Genomic DNA, 19,666 nt, shown 5'->3' with positions numbered 1-19,666 from the left:
GAGATGGTGTTGGGAAAAAGGGCCAGAACTGCATCAGAAAGGATGATGGGTTTTTTTCCTGGAAGTAAGGGGAGTCTCTAAGAGGTTTTGAGCATCAGAACAACATGGTCAAATTTGCATTTTAGAAGGATCACTTTGGCTTTGGGAAGAACTGGATTTGAACAAGAGTAGAAGCAGACAGATGAGCTAGGAGGCTGGTACAGTAATCCAAGCCAGGAATGACGAGTTTCTGAACTAAAGTAATGATACCAAGAATAAGGGTAGAATTTAGGAGGTGCAATCAGCAAGACATAACCATTTGATGTACTTGCTGAGAAAGGAGGTACTACGAGGATCAAACTCCAGATTTGGGGCTTGAGTAACTGGTTGAATGGTACAACCTTCACTGAGATGGGGAACACAAGAGAAAGAAGTTTTAAGAAGGGGAACAAGATTCTGATCTCCATTCATATACATGTTAGGTTGGAAGGGTCAGCAGGACATCCAGATGATGTCCTTTGGACAGCTGTTTGTACAAGTAAGAAGGGAAAGAAGTCTAGGCTAGGAGTGCAGAATCAGGAGTCATCAGCCTCAAGACGGCAGATTAGAGCATAATAGAGCAAAATATATGAAAAATGTTCCAACTGCAATTATATTTCAGGCATATTGCAATACTAGTAATTAAACAAAACTATAAACTAAGAATAAGATACTGTGGGGCAAGGAGTTTATGGGAACTCTCTGTACTTCCTGTTCCATTCTGTTGTGAACTTAAAACTGCTGTGAAAAAATAAAGTCTATTTTAAAATAAAAGAAAAAAGTAACTTTCACCAGGGTATAAAACATAGACTCTTTGAGAAATGATGCTCAAATCTGGGGATTTTCCTAATTCAATTTGAGATGGTGATAAAACATAAAATGTTAAGTGGCAATGAGAACTAGAGTAAATGAAAGAGAAATGAGTATGATATGCACAAATAAGTAAATTAAAAGAGCATAAAATTAAATCAATAAATTAAATAATGGCTATCAATATACATACATTGGGATGGTTGTCCAACTCATAATTCCCCCAGGAGGCCATGACTGTTACTCTCTCCCTTCATCCGAGAAACTACTCCCCCTTCTATTATTCTACACATTGGTTCCAAATGAGAATTCTTATTTTCCTACATGGCCCTGCCCTTCCAACACACAATGATTAGTGGTGATTAGAAGTATGATTAGGGCCAGAAATGGTGATTCATGCCTGCAATCCCAACAATTTAGGAGACCGAGGATGGAGGATCACTTGAGGCCAGGAGTTTCAGAACAGCCTGGACAACATAGTGAGGCCCCATCTCCACAAAAAGTTTAAAAATTATCTAGTCATGGTGGCATGCACCTACGGTTCCAGTTACTCAGGAGGCTGAGGGGGGAGGATCGCTTGTGTCCAGGAAGTTGAGGCTGCAGTGAGCCATGATGGTGCTACTGCACTCTAGCATGGGTGACAGAGCAAGACCTCATCTCTTTAAAAAAGAGAAAGAAAAAAGATAAGCAGAACATTTGATGTAAGCAGGGCCAAAAAAGTCCTGCCCTAGAATTTTCAAACTAATACTGAGTGAAGGAAACATTGAGGATGCCATTTAAAAGCAGCAGATGGCCAAGAGCCCTGCTGCTGGAGAAACATTGAAAAGAATAAAATTAACATGTATACAGAAACAGAGAGAGAAACAGAGAAACAGAGAGTTATAATGGTAATGTATATCCTACCTTCTATTATGTACATAATGTATATTTTATTTTATGTTAGGTATAATACGTATTTTCCAGCTGGGCACGGTGGCTCACACCTGTAATCCCAGCACTTTGGGAGGCTGAGGTGGGAAGATCAATTGAGGCCAGGAGTTCGAGACCAGCCTGGCCAACAGGGTGAAAACCTGTCTCTACTAAAAATACAAAAAATTGGCCGGATATGGTGGTACACGCCTGTGGTCCCCGCTACTGGGGAGGCTGAAGCACGAGAATCACTTGAACCCAGGAGGTGGAGGCTGCAGTGATCTGAGATTATGCCACTGCACTCCAGCCTGGGCAATAGGGTGAGACTCTGCCAAAAAAAAAAAAAAAAAAAAAAAAAGGATTTTCCAGTTATTACAGGGATTAAAAGAAATAATGAATATAAAGGCACATTTTACATTTTTATTTTAGGTTTGGGGGTACATGCAAAGGTTACATAAACACGTGTCACGGGGCGTTGTTGTACATATTATTACTTCACATAAGTATTAAGCTCAGTACCCAATAGTGATCTTTTCTGCTCCTCTCCCTCCTGCCAACCTCCACCGTCAAGCGGACCCCAGTGTCTGTTGTTTCCTTCTTTGTGTTCATAAGTTCTTATTTAGCTCCCACTTATTAGTGACAGCATGCAGTATTTAAGGAACTTAAATTTACAAGAGAAAAACAACCCCATTAAAAAGTAGGCAAAAGATATGAAAATGCACTTTTTAAACTCTAAAATATTAATAAGACAGATTTAAAATTTTGCCTTGGATTCTTGGACCTCAGGACAAGCAGGTTTGGGTAGAAAACTTTAGGGATATGGATAAAGGCTTGCTTAAGGGAAGGATCTGACAGGGACTTGTGGGAACTTTGGGCCTATTTTTAAGTGGAAAGCACAGATTTTATTTTTACCCCCTTAATTTTGGGAGTTAAGCCTTTCCTTTTTCTTTACCTGGGTAAATTCCCATTATATTATTATACTCACCTGCCTTGAACTTGTTTATTTTTTTCACTTTTAAATGAAATTGAAAGCAGCCTATTTTTAGCAACATTTAAAGCAAAATTACTTTTATTCTTTCATGGATTCTAAGTTGATCTGGTTTCATTTTTCTCTCTCTGACTTCCCTTAGTCTTATATTCTCTTGTATCTGGAATTCTCTGGATACAAGAACCTGGAGCTGACTTCAAGCCAGGGATACTCACCTATCTCCAAAATTATGTTTGGGGGAAGAGGGGATGGGAGGATACTATGGGAATAGAGAGAGCTATGTAGCAACTCTCTGCCTGAGGTAAGGCCTTGCTCTCTACTCTGCCATTCCTAGGAGAGCAAGGCTGTACCAGCAGCCAGGTCCAGAGACAGCTGATCACATAGCAGGGAACGAAGTACAAAGAAAGGAGAGAAAAGGAAAATCACTGTCTGCAAGATGAGTGGGGAAGTGATTTTAAGCAGGGGTAGGGCTATTCAGCTGCTCATAAGCCAGGGGTTTTATGTTGGATTTTTATTAAACCTGTTATTGCTCTATTTAATAAAGTGTTTTATCCCAAACATTGACAGCTATATAAATTGCTTCTAAAGATAATTCTATATTCTAATCAGCTTATTCTTAAGTAAAACCTTCTGATTATCTTAGCATACATTCTCATTCCTTAATTCCTTCAAAATATTTAGTAATTCATTTGTCACAAAAAGCCCAGAAAAACATGAGCTTTTAAAGAAAATGCACCATCAAAGGTTGAAAACTTCATTTATTGACTACATAATTGCATTTACGATATTTTTTGTTATAGCACAATTTCATAATCTTTTTTGCATTTCTTCCTAGAGCACATGGATTCTGTAACCCAATAGTTACTCCCAATTTTAGTAGCCATTTGGGAGACTAAGTAACTTGTAGGCAATAGCTACACAACTACTAAGCAAACGGAGCAATCAGGTGGCACTCAAACAATTCATTTGATTTGTCAGTTATTTTTCTAGAAAACTAAATCATATAGTTCAGACCAGGTGTATTGTTTTTATCCCTTGTGCCCATATGTGAATAAGACATATCTGAATTTTTAATCCCACTCCCATTCACTTAACCCAGACCATAATAGGTGCCTGCCAAACTGTCATACTTTCAAAGTGAATCCAGACCTCACATTTATGACTACTTTTCATAGCTTCTCTTTAGCAAAAAATACATATATTTATGTATATGTATATATTCAGGACCTCTCAAAGCTTTAAGGTAGGGAAAGGAGATTGGATGGTTGGACAGGGGTGGAAATGTTATTTATTGAATGCACACTACTAGAATTATGCCCATAAAGAGCACTATTATGACATTGTGCTAAGTATTTACATGCAGTAGGTTCTATTTTTGTCCTCATTTCACAACTGTAGAAACTGAGTGCCATTATCCCCAAAGATGTCTACATCCTAATTCCTGGAACCTAGTAATATGTTATCTTATATGGTAAAACAGACTTTATAAATGTTATTAAGGATCTTGATACGGGGAGATTATCCTAGATTATCATGGTGGGACCGATGTAATCATTAGGAAAAGAGGGAGGCAGGAGAGTCAGAGAAGAAGATGTGATAGCAGAGGTCAAAGTGATGCAGGGGTATAAACCAAGGAATGTGGACAATCTCTGCAAGCTAGAAAAGTCAAAGAAACAGATTCTCCTCTAGAGACTCCAGAAGGAACACAGCTCTGCTGACCCTTGATTTTTAGCCCAACTGGGTAATCTTGGACTTCTGACCTCCAGAACCGTAATGATACATTTTCACTGTTTTAAGCCACTAAGTTTGTAGTAATCTGTTACAGCAGCAATAGGGAACTAATACATTGAGGTTTTGTGAGGTCAGGCAATTTTTCAATACCTTCTAGCACATAAGTAGCAGAATTAAAACCCCGATTCACCTGCCTGTAGAACTAGACTCAGTCAACAAGAGGCATTTGGAGAAGTTATAACAGGGATGATACAAGGATTGGATTGGTTGAGAATCTAAACCTGAGACCTAAAGCAAAGGTGACAAACTTTAATGCCTACCATGTATTATGTAGATAATATAAATGTGAAGTAGGCTTAATCAACGAACAGCCTAAATTAGGTGGAAAATAGCAATTTACACTCTTCCTATATGATGAGGAGCAACAGGAAGTGGTGGGAACCATGGTGAACTGCAGAACATGAAAAGCAGAGGGCATTCATAAGTCAGTTCACTCATAAATCAGTTCCAGCTACATGTTGTCATGTGGCAAGGTGGGCCCAGCATTGCCAACTCTTTGGTTTCTCAAGAGAAGACAGAAATCCAGATTGTCATGCAAAGCCCAGATGTTTAAAAATTGAAAATAAATTGAAAGTTCGTTAAAATGCTGTATAGTCTAAACAAAACACATCTGTGCACGGACAATTTGCAACCTCTGAACCAAAAAGCTTCAGAGATCTGAACATCAATCAATATAAATAATATGGAGACGTCCTTATCAGTGATTGCTGGCTATGAGAATCTAGAGGGGACAGAACACTCTTGAGCAATTTTAACCTGACAAGCCATACAAATTTAAGATTAGTTTGTATGTATCTATGTGGATACACATATAGGTATATAGAGAGAGTACTTTTTCTCTATATACCAATATTTGTAATAACTAAACGTCTGAAGATAATCCATCTTAAAGCTAGTATTTAAATGAACAATCAAACAGCATAGGGTATCAGATGCACATATCACAGCAAATATAGCTCAAGACCAGTGAATTTTCCCATTTTGGCTTGGGAATATTTTATTTCTAAATTCTTGGGCATGCTGCTTTAAGAACCTCTTATCTGTATGGTTATATAAACATGAAAAAGCACAATTTCTTTTTCCCCAAAATCAAACCTGAGATTTTGAAAGTATCAATCATTTTTGAGAACCTGTCAAAAAAACAAAGGGGTTTGGGCAAAGGTTAGTCTTGTTTTATTTCAATGTGTTTTTTGCTTTTTTTAAAAAATAGCGTGCACGAGAGAGGAAACAGCATTGGTTTTAGCTTCTTGCAGACATTTTTCTGGAGCTCCAGCATGTGACTGCTTAAAGACATCTCAGTAAAAGTGAACGAGCTGCCTATCACATAGGACTTGGAGCCATGTGTCCAATCACCGAACGTGGTCCCACCCCAACCCTCAGCAGCAGCTCTTACTGGCTCTTCAAGGTAACGAGCACAAAATAAGCTCCCTCTCATCTTTCCCTCCCAGAGAACAGATTCACTCCCTTTTACTCACACGTACTGCCAGATTGCCTAGTTCTATGATCTTACAGCAGTAACAACAACAATAACAACAAGAGCAGGTATAAACCAAATACATCATTTCACTACCGAAGTCTAGAAATTAACCTTGTTTAATACTCTCGTGTGTGCTCTCTAAGGGAGGCAATTCATCAGCCTAGGCACACTTTTCAGTTATTCTAGTTATCACTTCTAGAATGTTTAAAGTACCTCATAAAACATAAACGTTTGGTTACTTACTATAAGAATAATTTATGTTCCTATAACTTTTCTTTTTTAATCATTAGGGTAAAGAAAGGCAGTAACAATAAGAGAGACCCTTGACTAAAAGACATTATGTATGTGTCAGACTTCTTACATATATATATATATATAAAATTTAGCCTTCATAACATTGCAGTAAACTAGATATTATTCCCTTTTTACAGAGGAGCAAACTGAAGCACAGTTGGTAAGCAGCAGTAGTACGGCCTCTCTGGATCCTAAGGGCAAACTCTTTCTAGACACTTAACACTTCATAGACTGAATGCACACTCAGATTTGCTGTTTGCCATTCAGGGATGATTTGACCTTGATGTTTCCAAAATGGAACAAATAACATTTGAAACAAGTTGCTGGAAACAATTTTGCATATACAGTCCACCGAAAGGAAAGTATTCTTATCTACTATCAGACAAATGTTGACAGGCACTTGACTTTGATAAGGTCTGAACCATCTCTGCAGAATATGTTGGGGGAAAAAAATCTCATGACCTCAAGCTATAGAGAATAGTTTGCAACAGTATGAGCCACTTCCACACTCTTCCTCCCATATCCCCACCTTAAAAAGTACAGACAGTATGAGTTGCCAAGCAACTTGTCAAGTGACCCCAGGAGGACAGCCCAAAGCAGTACTCCTTCCTTGTGGTTTGCTCTTTTTGTCACATATATATCTATTCTCCTCCCCTCTCTCTCACTCAGCTACAGTCATTGAAATTTCTACCAAGTAACTAGTTCAAACATTTTTTTGGACTTCAAATGGCACTGGACCATCCTTTTAGATGCTACTTATCCATAGCCTCCAGGATCAGTCCAGTTCCAGAGACCCTTCAAGGTGAAACCATTTATTTACTAGCTAAGGTTCAAATTCTTTACTCTGGTCAAGTCCTATCCATATAAGCAAAACATATATGTCTTATATTATAGTTCTAGGCTTCAGAATTAATCCAATTAATCCCACTCATATCTGTTCCTAGGCCTCACTTAATTCATTTATGAGAAACAAAAACATAGGAAAGAATCAAGGAAAGGTAACAGCTACATATGCTCTTACTTAACACCCAAACATATGCCATCTCCTGTATAAGGCCTTCTCCACCAGTCAGAATTTCTTTTCAAAATAGTCATTTACGAACATGTGTTACCCTTTCTACTAGACTGAGAGTTCCTTCAGCCCAGTAGCCATTCCATATTTACCCTTGTAACTTATGTTGTATATATCACAGTGCTACATATGTCTATTCAATGAGTACCCCGTGCTGTATTTATTGTGTGTATATTAATGCATGTGTATAGACATGAAACTAAGTTCAGCACTAAGAATATATATATATATATATATATATATAAAATTAGAAACTTTCTGAAAGCTGAAGTTACCTTTGATAACAAAAGTGCTAATATCAGTTGCTTACAATACTGCAAAGTACATACACAAACATTGCTTGTGCACCATAAATCGTCTGTTAAAAGTCTGAACCTATATTCTCATAATATAAAAACATGTATGGAGCCAAAGACATAATTTTGTCAAAATAAAACCAACTATAGTTTTTAAAATAGCAGTCTGTGCTAAGAGCTTTATTAGAAAATAAATCATTTACACACCTATGGATGTTCACTGTCATTCAACAATAATAAAAGTCTTACTTTCCTTATCATAATTTTAATTCAAACTGTCTTTTTTTTCCTATGGTCAATTTTTACCTTCTTATTTGTGTGTGTGTGTGTGATCTCAATATTATTAGTGAGCAAGTTTATATTTTAAACCATAATATCAATTACATTATATTAATCTTTGAAAGAAAAAGAGTGGCATTTAAAGCCTTTTTGATGATTGGTTTTTTATTAAATTAGCTAGTGTTATTTCAACATTTCTCCAAAATACATCTAAAGATCACATTAGAAATTTGCTGGGAATTTACCATATGAATAAGTGAATGAAGGGAAAATTTAGGTAAAAGACTGCATGAAATGTACCTGAGAGGAGAGATTGCCAAATTCTAGTCTATATTGAAAAGTGAGTTACCATCTTTTTCCTTAAAAGACAAAAGTTGTCAGCAGGTGACAATTTTGTACCTATGAAGTTTAAGTTTGGAAAATAATTGAAACAATAAGGATTTCAAATCATTACAGATTTTACATTTTTTCACTTACACGGTAACACCCAGGAAAGGCTGTATTTTTAAGTGATGATGGAATCACTTCCAGACCTATCCATGGCAATATACTTCACTTGATCATGGTGAAAGAAAGGATTAATCCTTTTGTTAGATATTGTTTTAAGTCATGATTTAAAGCTATGCTGTCCAATGATTCAAAATTGTTCATGCAGTCTTAAATGAATAACATGACTAAGGTGCTCATTCATAAACTTGATGACATTTAGATTTTGAAATTATATTCTACCCCCTCAATTGCCTGAAAATTACCCTATGTTAGTATCACAGTAATCACATCAATGCAATCCATGCAAATATAAGTCTCCATTCTCTCCATCTGTCCTTAAAAACCCCACTCAGCAGTTTGTGCTATAGCACCATGCTGCAGCATCCCAGCACTTGAACTTGGGAATAGGCTTTCCAGGAGTGCAGACAGAGCCCTTACCGCATTCCTTCTGAACCTCATCTTGCCTCTCGGGGGATTTGCTTCTGCCATTTCGCCTATACACAATTACACTCTTCTTTTCCAATTGTCAATGCAACATTGATGAAATATGAGCTGCTTCTTGGGTAGTATTTAAAAACGGCAGCCAAAAATCTCTATCAAACAAAGCTGCCGTAGCTGCTTCCATTAGCACAGCGGCAGCAGCGCTGGGGAGAAAAAAAAAAAAAAAAGAGCACTATCCCTGATTAGTCAGCTGACAGATCCTTCCCTTCTGCTCGTTGTAATTCAGAGTTAACACATTCCTCCAATTACTTAGCCTGATTGACCCTTGTGGATTAGCTTGTGCTGGACTGCTCAAGAAGATCAGGCATGTCCTAAGAGTGGAAGAAGGAGAAAAAAACCCAGCTCTCTTCCTAGGAGCAGGCTTGATGGGACTGGCTTTCTCCTCTGTGCAGTTTGATTTTTAAGGTGGAATGTTAAGAATCTTTGTGAAGGTAGTATTAACTCTTGCTTTTTACTCTCATCCTACCCTGGTATGTGACTTAAATTTCAATTCTGTTTTGTTTATTCTGTTCTTAAATTATATTCTGGGTTTAAGCCTTATAAAAGGATATAGTTTGCAAAATTTTGTCCTGATAATAATCTAGAAAGAATAGAACATGCAAACTTTCTAAGATGGATACGATTCTCTCCTAAATTAACCTTTCCCCAAAATGTATAACTAAAATAAAGTCTCCTCTCATTAATTATGAAATACAACCTAAATGCTTTTATTTGATTTGAAATCTACAAATAAAGATATTCAAATTGAATTGTATGATTATTTCACAGACACTGTTTGAAATAATACACCACAGGCAATTATACCTAGCTACACGATGATAGATTTCACTAGAAATCCTTTCTGAATGCCAACTTTTGCATTTGAAATTAGCTTGCATTCAATATTTACCTTTATTTCAAACAGCAAACAATAGTTATTAATGGTTGAGATGTAATCAATGTGCTCTTGAGTATGAGTATAGAAACTATACCACAAGCAAAAACATTTAACATGTTTAAAAAGAAACATCTAAAACAACCTATAGCCAGTTACATGTGGTCAGCATCTGCACCCCTCCCTTGCCTAGCATGATCAATTTGGCAGTTATGAAAATAAAGGGACCCTGAGATTCAAGTTCTTTACTGAGCATAGGTCATAATTCTCCACTGAGAAAGCAGCCCTGGGAATACAGAAAGAGGAGTATCACTCTCCAGTAAGTAAGCAATTACCCTCTGCTGACTTCAAAATGACAGGATCATGACCTAATCTTATATTTATCTTTTATGAAAAATAGAACCTCTGTTACAAGCCACCTATTTTGAATAATAAAAATAAAACTCTACTAAAAAACTAATGTCATGTGCCAAACCAGTCACAAAATGAAAATTAATTTAATCAGGTGGGTGCAGTGTTGGCCAAAAGAAAAAAACTTGGGTGATAAAAAAATGTTTTAATGCAACCAGTGCTCTATTTAGTATAAGAGAAGCAATTATTAGCATAAACCAAGGTCTACTCAACAAGCCCAAGGACCAATCCTAAAAGACCAGAGCATGGGAAATAGCTTTTACTTTATTTAGCCCCACTGACAAGGCTCAATCATATATGGAGGACAGATTTACTCTCTCAAAAGAAATTTTACATTTTTCTAAATAACATTGAATTTATTTGTCTATTTGTAAGCCAGTTGGAAAATAATAGAAACCATCACCAACTGGAATTCTTGACATTTCAATTCTTGCTCTGGCTCTTTTGGTTACTTGGATATTTGACCTTGGATTCATCACGTAACCATTCCAAAGTACACATAATGTCATTTCATCATCTACAAGACAATTATAGTGATACCTACCTGCAGTACTTAATCAGGAAATGAAGAGAATCAACAATACTTAATAAACGTGAACGCTTTTGAAAAAGCACAAATATGCTATACGAAGTCAAGTTTTTTTCTATTTTATGTTAGTAACTTGAGTATATCTAATGTTAACTCCTGTCTCTACTGCTAATGATTAAACACCTCTGTTAAATAAACAGGAAACCACTTTTTGCTTATTTGTCCAAAAGGAGAAATAATTCATTCTGGGTATCAAAAGAATAATGATCTGACTCATTTTACCTTGTGAGTGCTAGAACACTGGCTTGGAAGTCCAACAACCTAGATTTTTGTTTTGCCTTTGCAACTAAATCAACTTCTTGTGGTGGGCGTGACCTCCTCAATTAGTCAGGAGACAAAGTAAGAATTTCAGATGGCTGGCAATGTTGGAATCTCAAAGAAAAAAAATATATATTGATTCCCAGCTATTCTAGTCTGATACAGGAAGTTGGCCACATGGCACTTCCACAGAGAGCCCCAATCTTGCCAGCTCAGAAGGAGTCCGGGGATTCCTCATCTCCCTCCTCATCTATGAAAGTGAAGTGTCAAACAATTTCGTGATATCCTTGTGAGCCTAAAAGTGTAAAAGATTATCTTGGTCATGGGCAGAATTGTACCTCTCATTGTTTTAATTAGAGAAAATGTTTCTCTCTCTGGGTCTTGGGAAGCTGGGGACTAGATACCAATAGGGAAGATATATCATTTTATATGTGACTCATTTCCCTACCCTATCCTAGGATAAAACAAATCTAGAAAGTTGTACACCAAAATGTTAAAAACTGCTTATTTTGGGGTGGTTGGATTACTGTTGTTTTAAACTTTCTTCTTTATATTTTTTCACATTCGATGAGTATGCAACACATCTATTTCCACTAAAAAAAAAAAAAAAAAAGAGATTCCATAAAAACTTGCCTTGTTCTGAAAGGCACATAGAACCATGAATCACTTCTCACTCATAACTGGAACCACAAACCACTCACTCATTCTTACTAGGTTTTATTTTGGGTAGAGTTATTTATCTTAGGGTCTGCTACAACCTCTCCTTCTACTTTCCCTCCTCATATTCCATCAATTTTTATTGTCTCCATCACTACCAAAGTAATCTATACCTCCCAAAACAGAAAGTGTAATATGAAACAAAAATAAAAAGTTATCGTATAATGCATAGATACTTACTGAGATTTTTTGGAGAGAGATTTTAAGAGAAGACCATGTATCCAATCTTCGATCCAGAATAATGGTAAACTGGGAGTCCGGTCCATTTTGCCTGAATGATAAGAAGAAATAATAACTTTTTCTTAATAATAATGCAAATTTGTTATATATGTCTTCGTTCTATTTTTGATTATTTCATCTACATTTGATGTCTTGACGGAAGACAGAATTGGAATTGGAAAGCTATCACAAAGGACTGTCTTAGAAAACTGATTTGAAGACATATTCCCTTATTCACTATTTAAAATTTCTTTTGCAGCATTAATGTCAATCTTTTAAATAGGAAAGTGATAGTGTAATGAAGATAGGTCACTAAAATTGATTTGGAATACTGTAATCTTGCGTGTGGGAAAACTCAAAAGATAACTGTCCTTCATGATATCAGCTTTAACTTTCCATGTAATTCATCATGAGTCAATGATCCATTCACTCATTCAAAATCACACTGCTAAATCTATTTTTCTAACTCTGCTCCTGAGGAAATGCAGTTTAATGGAAAATATAACTTCTATTTGCCCTAAAAAGATCACTTTCAAGCTTCAATAGGTACATTGTAAGTTTCATTTTCTGAGATTTGATTTTTGTTCATGAGACTTTGAATTTTATCATCCTAGATTTGTGTCCTCTTGTTCTTCAGGGTTAGCAACTAGAAAAGGCTTCCTTTGAAAATTTTGTCTTTAACACACATAAAATCTCTAAGAAACCTTTTGAAACTTTCCATTTTAAAGCATTCTAGTTCCAAACAATTTTTAATATCAAGACATTCCTCCTAGTATCTCCCAGTACCACTATTGAATCTACTTAAGATTCAGTATTCTTGTGTTACATTCAGAAGAAATGAAAAATGGCTGTCCTCACTCTTGGCTGCTAATATTTCCTTTTAAGCAAATTAAAGCATATATGTATGACCATCATTCTCTACCTATGTTCTTTTCCGTGGGAACAAATACTCCTAGATCCCCAATTTTATTTTCATAGATCCTCAGTATAATTTTTGTAACAATTTAGATAGCTGCCAGCTTCTCCTTCTAAGTTGTACTTCTTATCTACTCTGAAGTTAAGTCAGTTGTTTATTCACCATGATAATAATAGCTATATTAAGCCATTTTCCTGTTACGACATTCAGATGGATATCTGATATAAAGCGAATTGAAAAAACGTAATGAAATACTATACCTTGCAATAGATGTCAGGTAAGTAAGTACTTTTGCTATTACTTCCTCTGGTATACATCTAAAATTACAGTTTTCTGGAAATGTAATGATCCAAGCATTGTCCTTTCCCCGGCCACCTACAATAATAGAAAAAAAAATCAACTGAATTAAAAATGTATATAACAACGAGGCAAGGAAGAGGATTTTAGATTTGAATACTGTTTTGCAGCAACACAACTTTTTTATAAAGATGATGATCTCCACATAAAACCAAAATGGCTCCAAGTTCCTGACACTTCAAGTTTAAAAGGTGGCAGAGTAGTTTCTCAATAAAAAAATTAAAAGAAAGAGAGTAAAATGAATGAATATAGTCAGAAGAAAATGTCATGAAATGCATATAATAGACATGGTTGAAAAAGGCTGATTCCCCAATCTGGACAACCAAGGGGTTGGGAAATAACTCTTTCTATACCAACGAGCCTAAATTCAAAATAAGTGAATGATGGCTTGACAGCAAGTGGAAAACTTGATATAATCGATCTCTTAGTGTCATGGTGAGCAGGAAAAGATACAGAGCACCCTATAGGAAATAGGTGATGGTCTAATGTGTTTATGGAAGAAACAACAAAAGTAATGATGGCAGGAATGATATAGGAATTTTATTAATGCAAAGAAAGATCACAAATTATCTGTGGGTTAAAATTCAATGTTCAGTCTGGGTAGGGGTCAAGGGAGAGGTGTAGGGTTGTGGACGCTCCCCGCAGACCCATGCAGCCATTAACCTGGAGCAGTGGCATCCAGCAGTATCTTGACCAAGTGGTTGACCTTGACCCCTGGAAAGCATGGATCCCAGGGCTCATAGGTGAGGCTGCCCTAAGCCCATTTCCATAGGAACCAAGAATAGTGGTACTGTCATAGGGGTTCTTGGGGAGGGAATGGCTGCACTATCTCTGGGCTTTCATTTCAGTCTCTCCCCCGTTTCTCCATCCAGCCCAATAGACCTCTATGCAGCCTGAAGGATGAGAAATATTGAAAATGAAAGCCACCTAAAAGTGCAGAGATGAGCCTTATATGTGTTTCAGGTTCACATCCGCAGCCAGCCTAGCACCTACACAGAGAGTGAATGCTCAATAAATATTAAGTGCCAAATAGAATTTGAAGAATTATTTTAGGAGGAAAGTTGCAAGGTGGTCTTTGAATGTAGCTCACTAATAGAAATTTTCTTAGTTCAGTTGTAATTTTTATTTGGCTGAATTTAAGTGAATAAAGATGTAAAAATATTTTTAATTCAATCTGCAATAAAAATATGACAATAGAAAAGGATATAGGCCGGGCACAGTGACTCATGCCTATAACCCCAGCACTTTGGGAGGCCGCAGCCAGAGGATCACTTGAGGTCAGGAGTACGAGACCAGCCTGGCCAACATGTTGAAACCCTGTCTCTACCAAAAATACTAAAATTAGCCGGGTGTGGGGGCGCATGCCTGTAATCCCAGCTACTCAGGAGGCTGAAGCAGGAGAATCGGTTGAACCTGGGAGGCAGAGGTTGCAGTGAGCCAAGATCACGCCACTACACTCCAGCCTGGGCGACAGAGCAAGACTCTGTCTCCCTGCCCCCTGCCCCCAAAAAAGAAAAAGAAAAGGATATAAAATGGAATCATAACAATACTCAACCCAAAAGAAGACAGAAATGGAGGAAAACAAAGAACACATGGGACAAATGGAAAAATCTACCATCTCATTATTTGTATTTTGCTTTTATAAGATCATAAGATGGTAGATTTAAATCCATCCATATGAATAATCACACAAAATGTCAATGATCTAGGCACTGCAATTAAAAGTCAAAGATCATTAAACTGGATAAAAAGAAAGACCAAATTATATGCTGCCCACAAGAAACACACGTTTTAAATATAAAAGTACAAATGCATTAAAAGCAAAGGATAGAAAAAGATATACCATGACAGTGCTAATCAAAACAAAGCTGTTTAATATTTGACAAAGTAGATTTCAGAGTCAAAAATATTACCAGATATTAAAATGATCATTTGATCATGATAAAGTGGTCAATTCCTTAATGGGACAAAATCTTAAATGTTTATGCACCTAATAACAGAGCTTCAAAATACACAAAGCAAAAACAGAGCTGTAAGAAGAAATAGACAAATTCACAATTTTAGTCAGAAATTTCACCACCCATCTCTCAATAATTGATAGAACAAGTAGACAAAGAATTTGCAAGGATATTGTACACGTGAACAACAGTCTCAACCAACATGACCTAATTGACATTTCTAGAACACTCCATCCAACAAAAGCAGAATACACTTTCTTCTCTAGTGCACATGGAAAAAGATCAAATTAATTATTTGCCTCAATTTTTACCAAGGGAAACTTGAGAGAGAGTATTCATTCCCAAATTATTTTTAATCAAACTAGTCCAAAGTATTAAATCAAAGCGTTATTAATCTTCACTATATGATATTCTAGAGTTAAAGACTAGAGTGAAAATAATCATTGAGAATAATGGCATCCACTGAAGAGTTTTTAAGAAACTCAAAGGAGAAATTGTACAATTCTGAACCAAGAGATTTAGTGAATCTTTAAACAAAGGGCCTCTATAGGTAGAGTACTGTATAGAACTAGTAATATAAATGATATGTAATATCTAATGTAATAAATATCTTAAATATAACATAACTACATACTTGCCAAGCAAGCTGGTGAGCACTCTAGTTAAGGACAGAACCATCTAGCACTTAGGCAAACTATACTTATCAAAGGAAAGGTGGCAAGGCTCCTATAAGAGTAAATTATCATTGACTAATCTATAAATGATTATTACCACTAAACACCTACAAGTACCATCCTAGGTAGTAAACTTGTGAGAAGAGATCAAAAGAGATATTTATATTCCAAATTGGGAAGTTTTAATTATTTTTTACCATTGGGAACCCTTTTTTCAAAGGAAGCTATAGGCAGATGCATTTTTAAAACAAATACAAAAAGCAGTTAAGGAAGGAAAGGTGTAGAGAGAGATCTGGATGGGTGCAGCAAGCCTTGAGGATGGTTCTATTTAGAACACAGTTTGGAAAACATAGATAATCTTAAGTAAAATCTCTAAAACTTAAAAATGAACCTAACACACTGCTAAATTTACTGACACTGTCACACATTTATGCCACTTATAAAATAAAACATAAAGCCATATTAATTAAGTCATCATTAATTCACAGTTACCACTAATTAGAATCATTTTTAATTAAGCTTTATCATAGGTGTAATTATAATAATTTAAAAGCAGAGGCCAGGCTGGGTGCGATGGCTCATGCCTGTAATCACAGCACTTTGAGAAGCCAGGATGGGAGGATCGCTTGAGGCCAGGAGTTCAAGACCAGCCTTCGCAACACAACAAAACCCTTTCGCTACAAACAATAAAGATTAGCTAGGCATGGTGGCACGCTCCTATAGTTCCAGAGACTCAGGAGGCTGAGGTGGAAGGATCACTTGAACCAAGCAGTTTAAGGTTACATTGAGCTATGATCATACCACTGCACTGGAGCCTGGGCAAAAGAGCAAGATGCTGTCTTTAAAAATAATAATAATGATAATAAAAGCAGAGGCCAGATTGAAGTGTCCAATTAGGATCACTTGTAAAGTAAAAGCTTGTTTAGTAAACTGAGCGTGTAGGTGCCATTTTTCCGAGAATTAATTAAACTATTTAGAAGGAATAAGATAGTTTCTTGTACTCTCAATACCTAAGAAGCACTCATCTTTATAAAAACAATGTATTAATATATACCGGTAAGTTTTCTTTATCTGCTTAATATGATAAATATAATATTTAATGATGTAATTCTAATTACTCTAATACCTGAAAGTAATTTGCTTGTTTCTAAGCAAAACTTTCCCCAAAGTATGACCAGAAGCTAAAGGGACGGGATGGTTTACCATAGTTATGTGTCTAAAAATGTGTAATGCTATTTAGTGGCATTATTCACAACAGCCAAATGGTAGAAGTGACCAAAGTATCTATCAATGGATGAACAGATAAACAAAGTGTGGAATATACATAAAATGGAATATTATTCAGCCTTAAAAAAGAAGTTCTGACACATGCTACAACATTGATGAAACTTGAAGACCTTATGCTAAGTGAAATAAGCCAGTCACAAAAAGACATATACCATATGATTTATTTACATCAGGTACCTAGGATAGTCAAATTCATAGAGAAAGAAAGTAAAATTGTGGTTAACAGGGGCTAGAGAGAGGACGGAATGAAATGGGGAGTAATTGTTTAATGGATATAGAGTTTCAATTTTGCAAGGTCTGAAACTCTGGAGATGGTGGTGGCAATGGTGGCACAAAAATGTAAACATACTTAATGCCGCTGAATTGTACTCTTAAAAATAGTTAAAATGATAAGTTGTATGTTAAATTGATTTTACCATAATTGCTAAAAATTATATACAAGTGTATATACATATTTAAGAAAAATCAACTTTCTTTATAGTGTGTAAATGAAATCCTAAAAAAAATACTTAGTGCATGCTGATTATTTGGTGCAACTTGCCAGCATTTGTAATACACATTTGAGTAATCAAAGAAGCTACCTCAGCTGCTCCCCTCCCACTCAGCCTGCACCCACCTAGGAGACATATTCTACTTTCAACTCTCATAGATTTCTGAAGACTCATCTGAAAGTCAAATGTATAAGAGTGGTAAGGTCGTTTTTACTCATATATCTAAAATGCTTAAAACCTCCAATTATTCTCTAAATGTCCATTTGTTTAGCAACTAGGTGCACAATGTATAAATGTTTATTAAAATAGTGCTTCTCAAATGAATATATATAATAGCTCTATATATAGAGCGAGAGCTATTTATATAATAGGTACCGAACTAACTGCTAATCAAGTCATGTATCTGGACAATATATAAGAAAGTTTGCTTACCAGACAAGAAAGCGATGTCTTGCATTAAGAAATGGCTGATGTCTTTTATACGGAGGAGCAGATCAGTTTCTATGACAAACAAGAAAATAGAAGAAATGACATACATGTTAAGGTACAGCCTTACATGATTTTAGACACATGTTTTCTCACTGTCTAAAATTATTCTGGGAGTCCCACAGGTCTGTGTCCACAGACACTGCCGATCTCTTTCCTCCTCTCAACTACATGGCAAAGAAATCACATTCGAAAATATCACGGAATAAAGAGAACCAGTGACCTACTTCTCAGAATCTATGCCCAAAACATAAACTACTCTCCCTCACCAGAAAGTCAAGGACAAAGGCACAAACTCCAGGACATTCGGATTTATTTGAAGGGTAGATGGTCATGGGGAGACACTGTAACAGATTGTCTTCTACTCCTGATAATGCCTTTCATTCTACAAAGCTTTATTAGCAATTACAAAGCACTTTTTGGATTTTTTAATCTCATCGAATCCTTAAAAAATCTCTAAGGTAAGTATTGTTATCCCATTTACAAGTGGTTAACCATATAGGCTTCTGAGTCTAGATAGACATGGAATCAAATCCAGCTTGTTTCATTTACTGGCCACGCAAACATGGGCAAGTTAGTTAGCCTCTCTAAACCTTAGTTTCCTCAGCTATAAACTGGGCATAATGATACCTACCTCACAAGGTACCATGCAAACGAAATGTGAAATACCTGGCATAAAGGTAGGTGTTCAATAAAAAGTAGCGTATTAACTCATTTTTTATCATTACAGATGGAACAATGTCCAAGCATTGTTCAATGTGCTTTGATTGTCCCAGATCTTAAGTGTTAACTTACAATGTTCAATTCTAGTGAACTCTATAGGGGCCAAAAATCAAAGTACACTACCTGCCTCTGGTCCATGTACAAGGATAACTTTTTAAAAGAAAACGGGTCATCAAACTAGGCTATTTTGGCTTGTCGGTTTTAACGCCTGTGGTTCCACATCTCTTACTGAAGCCATATTTTTCACCTGCTCTCTGATACAAAGTACCTTCAAATTCCTGGTCTCTGGTGGTGTCAGGCTGATGATGCATTACCCTTCTTAGTGCTCTTCAAATCACACCACATGGATGTGGTTTATAAAAGACAATCCTCAAGGGAATTTTAAAAAAACAAGTTCTCAATGGTTCCATAATAGACAGTGGCATAGGTTATCCGTTATAGACAATCCCCCGACACACGATTTGAAACATAAAGCAATTTTAATTGACATTTATTTTCATAAGATGCATGCCATGACAAATATCTAATTTGTCAAGACATAAAGTCATTTCTTTAAAATGTCTTGTAATTTTATATACTTAGACTCGATATACTTCAGACCAAGGCATGCACATTTACACTCGCAGTGATTCTTTCCAAGCTAGATGTTTAATCAGATAAAAGAATGTGTTTATAACAGCTACAAACACGCGTCACATATTGACATTTTTAGACATGGAGCCATGGAAGAAGGGTGAGAATGAGGTCAATACAAAAAATACAAGAACTCTCTCTCCCCTCAG

At 36.2% G+C, this 19,666-nt stretch overlaps 1 protein-coding gene across 18 annotated transcripts in view; it reads right to left on the bottom strand.

Annotated features, from left to right (window-relative positions):
• LOC105481353 (MCF.2 cell line derived transforming sequence) overlaps positions 1-19,666 on the bottom strand; it is a 113,698-nt gene that overhangs the window by 48,906 nt on the left and 45,126 nt on the right. For 12 of the 18 annotated variants that reach the window (XM_011740864.3, XM_011740868.3, XM_011740870.2 and 9 more), the window contains exons 2-4: positions 18,108-18,176; positions 13,169-13,283; positions 11,954-12,044 (exon numbers count right to left, since the gene is read on the bottom strand). In XM_011740864.3, the coding sequence (XP_011739166.1) occupies positions 11,954-12,044; positions 13,169-13,283; positions 18,108-18,132 (231 nt within the window). In that variant the 5' untranslated portion in view covers positions 18,133-18,176. Of the gene's footprint in view, positions 1-8,861; positions 9,298-11,953; positions 12,045-13,168; positions 13,284-18,107; positions 18,301-19,666 lie in introns of those variants that run through there. The other 6 variants (XM_011740873.2, XM_011740875.2, XM_011740877.2 and 3 more) reach the window with 3 other exon arrangements.

This window comes from Macaca nemestrina, chromosome X, assembly GCF_043159975.1.
Source record: "Macaca nemestrina isolate mMacNem1 chromosome X, mMacNem.hap1, whole genome shotgun sequence".
Lineage (NCBI taxonomy): Eukaryota > Metazoa > Chordata > Mammalia > Primates > Cercopithecidae > Macaca > Macaca nemestrina.
This window is presented reverse-complemented; position numbering and strand designations above follow the sequence as displayed.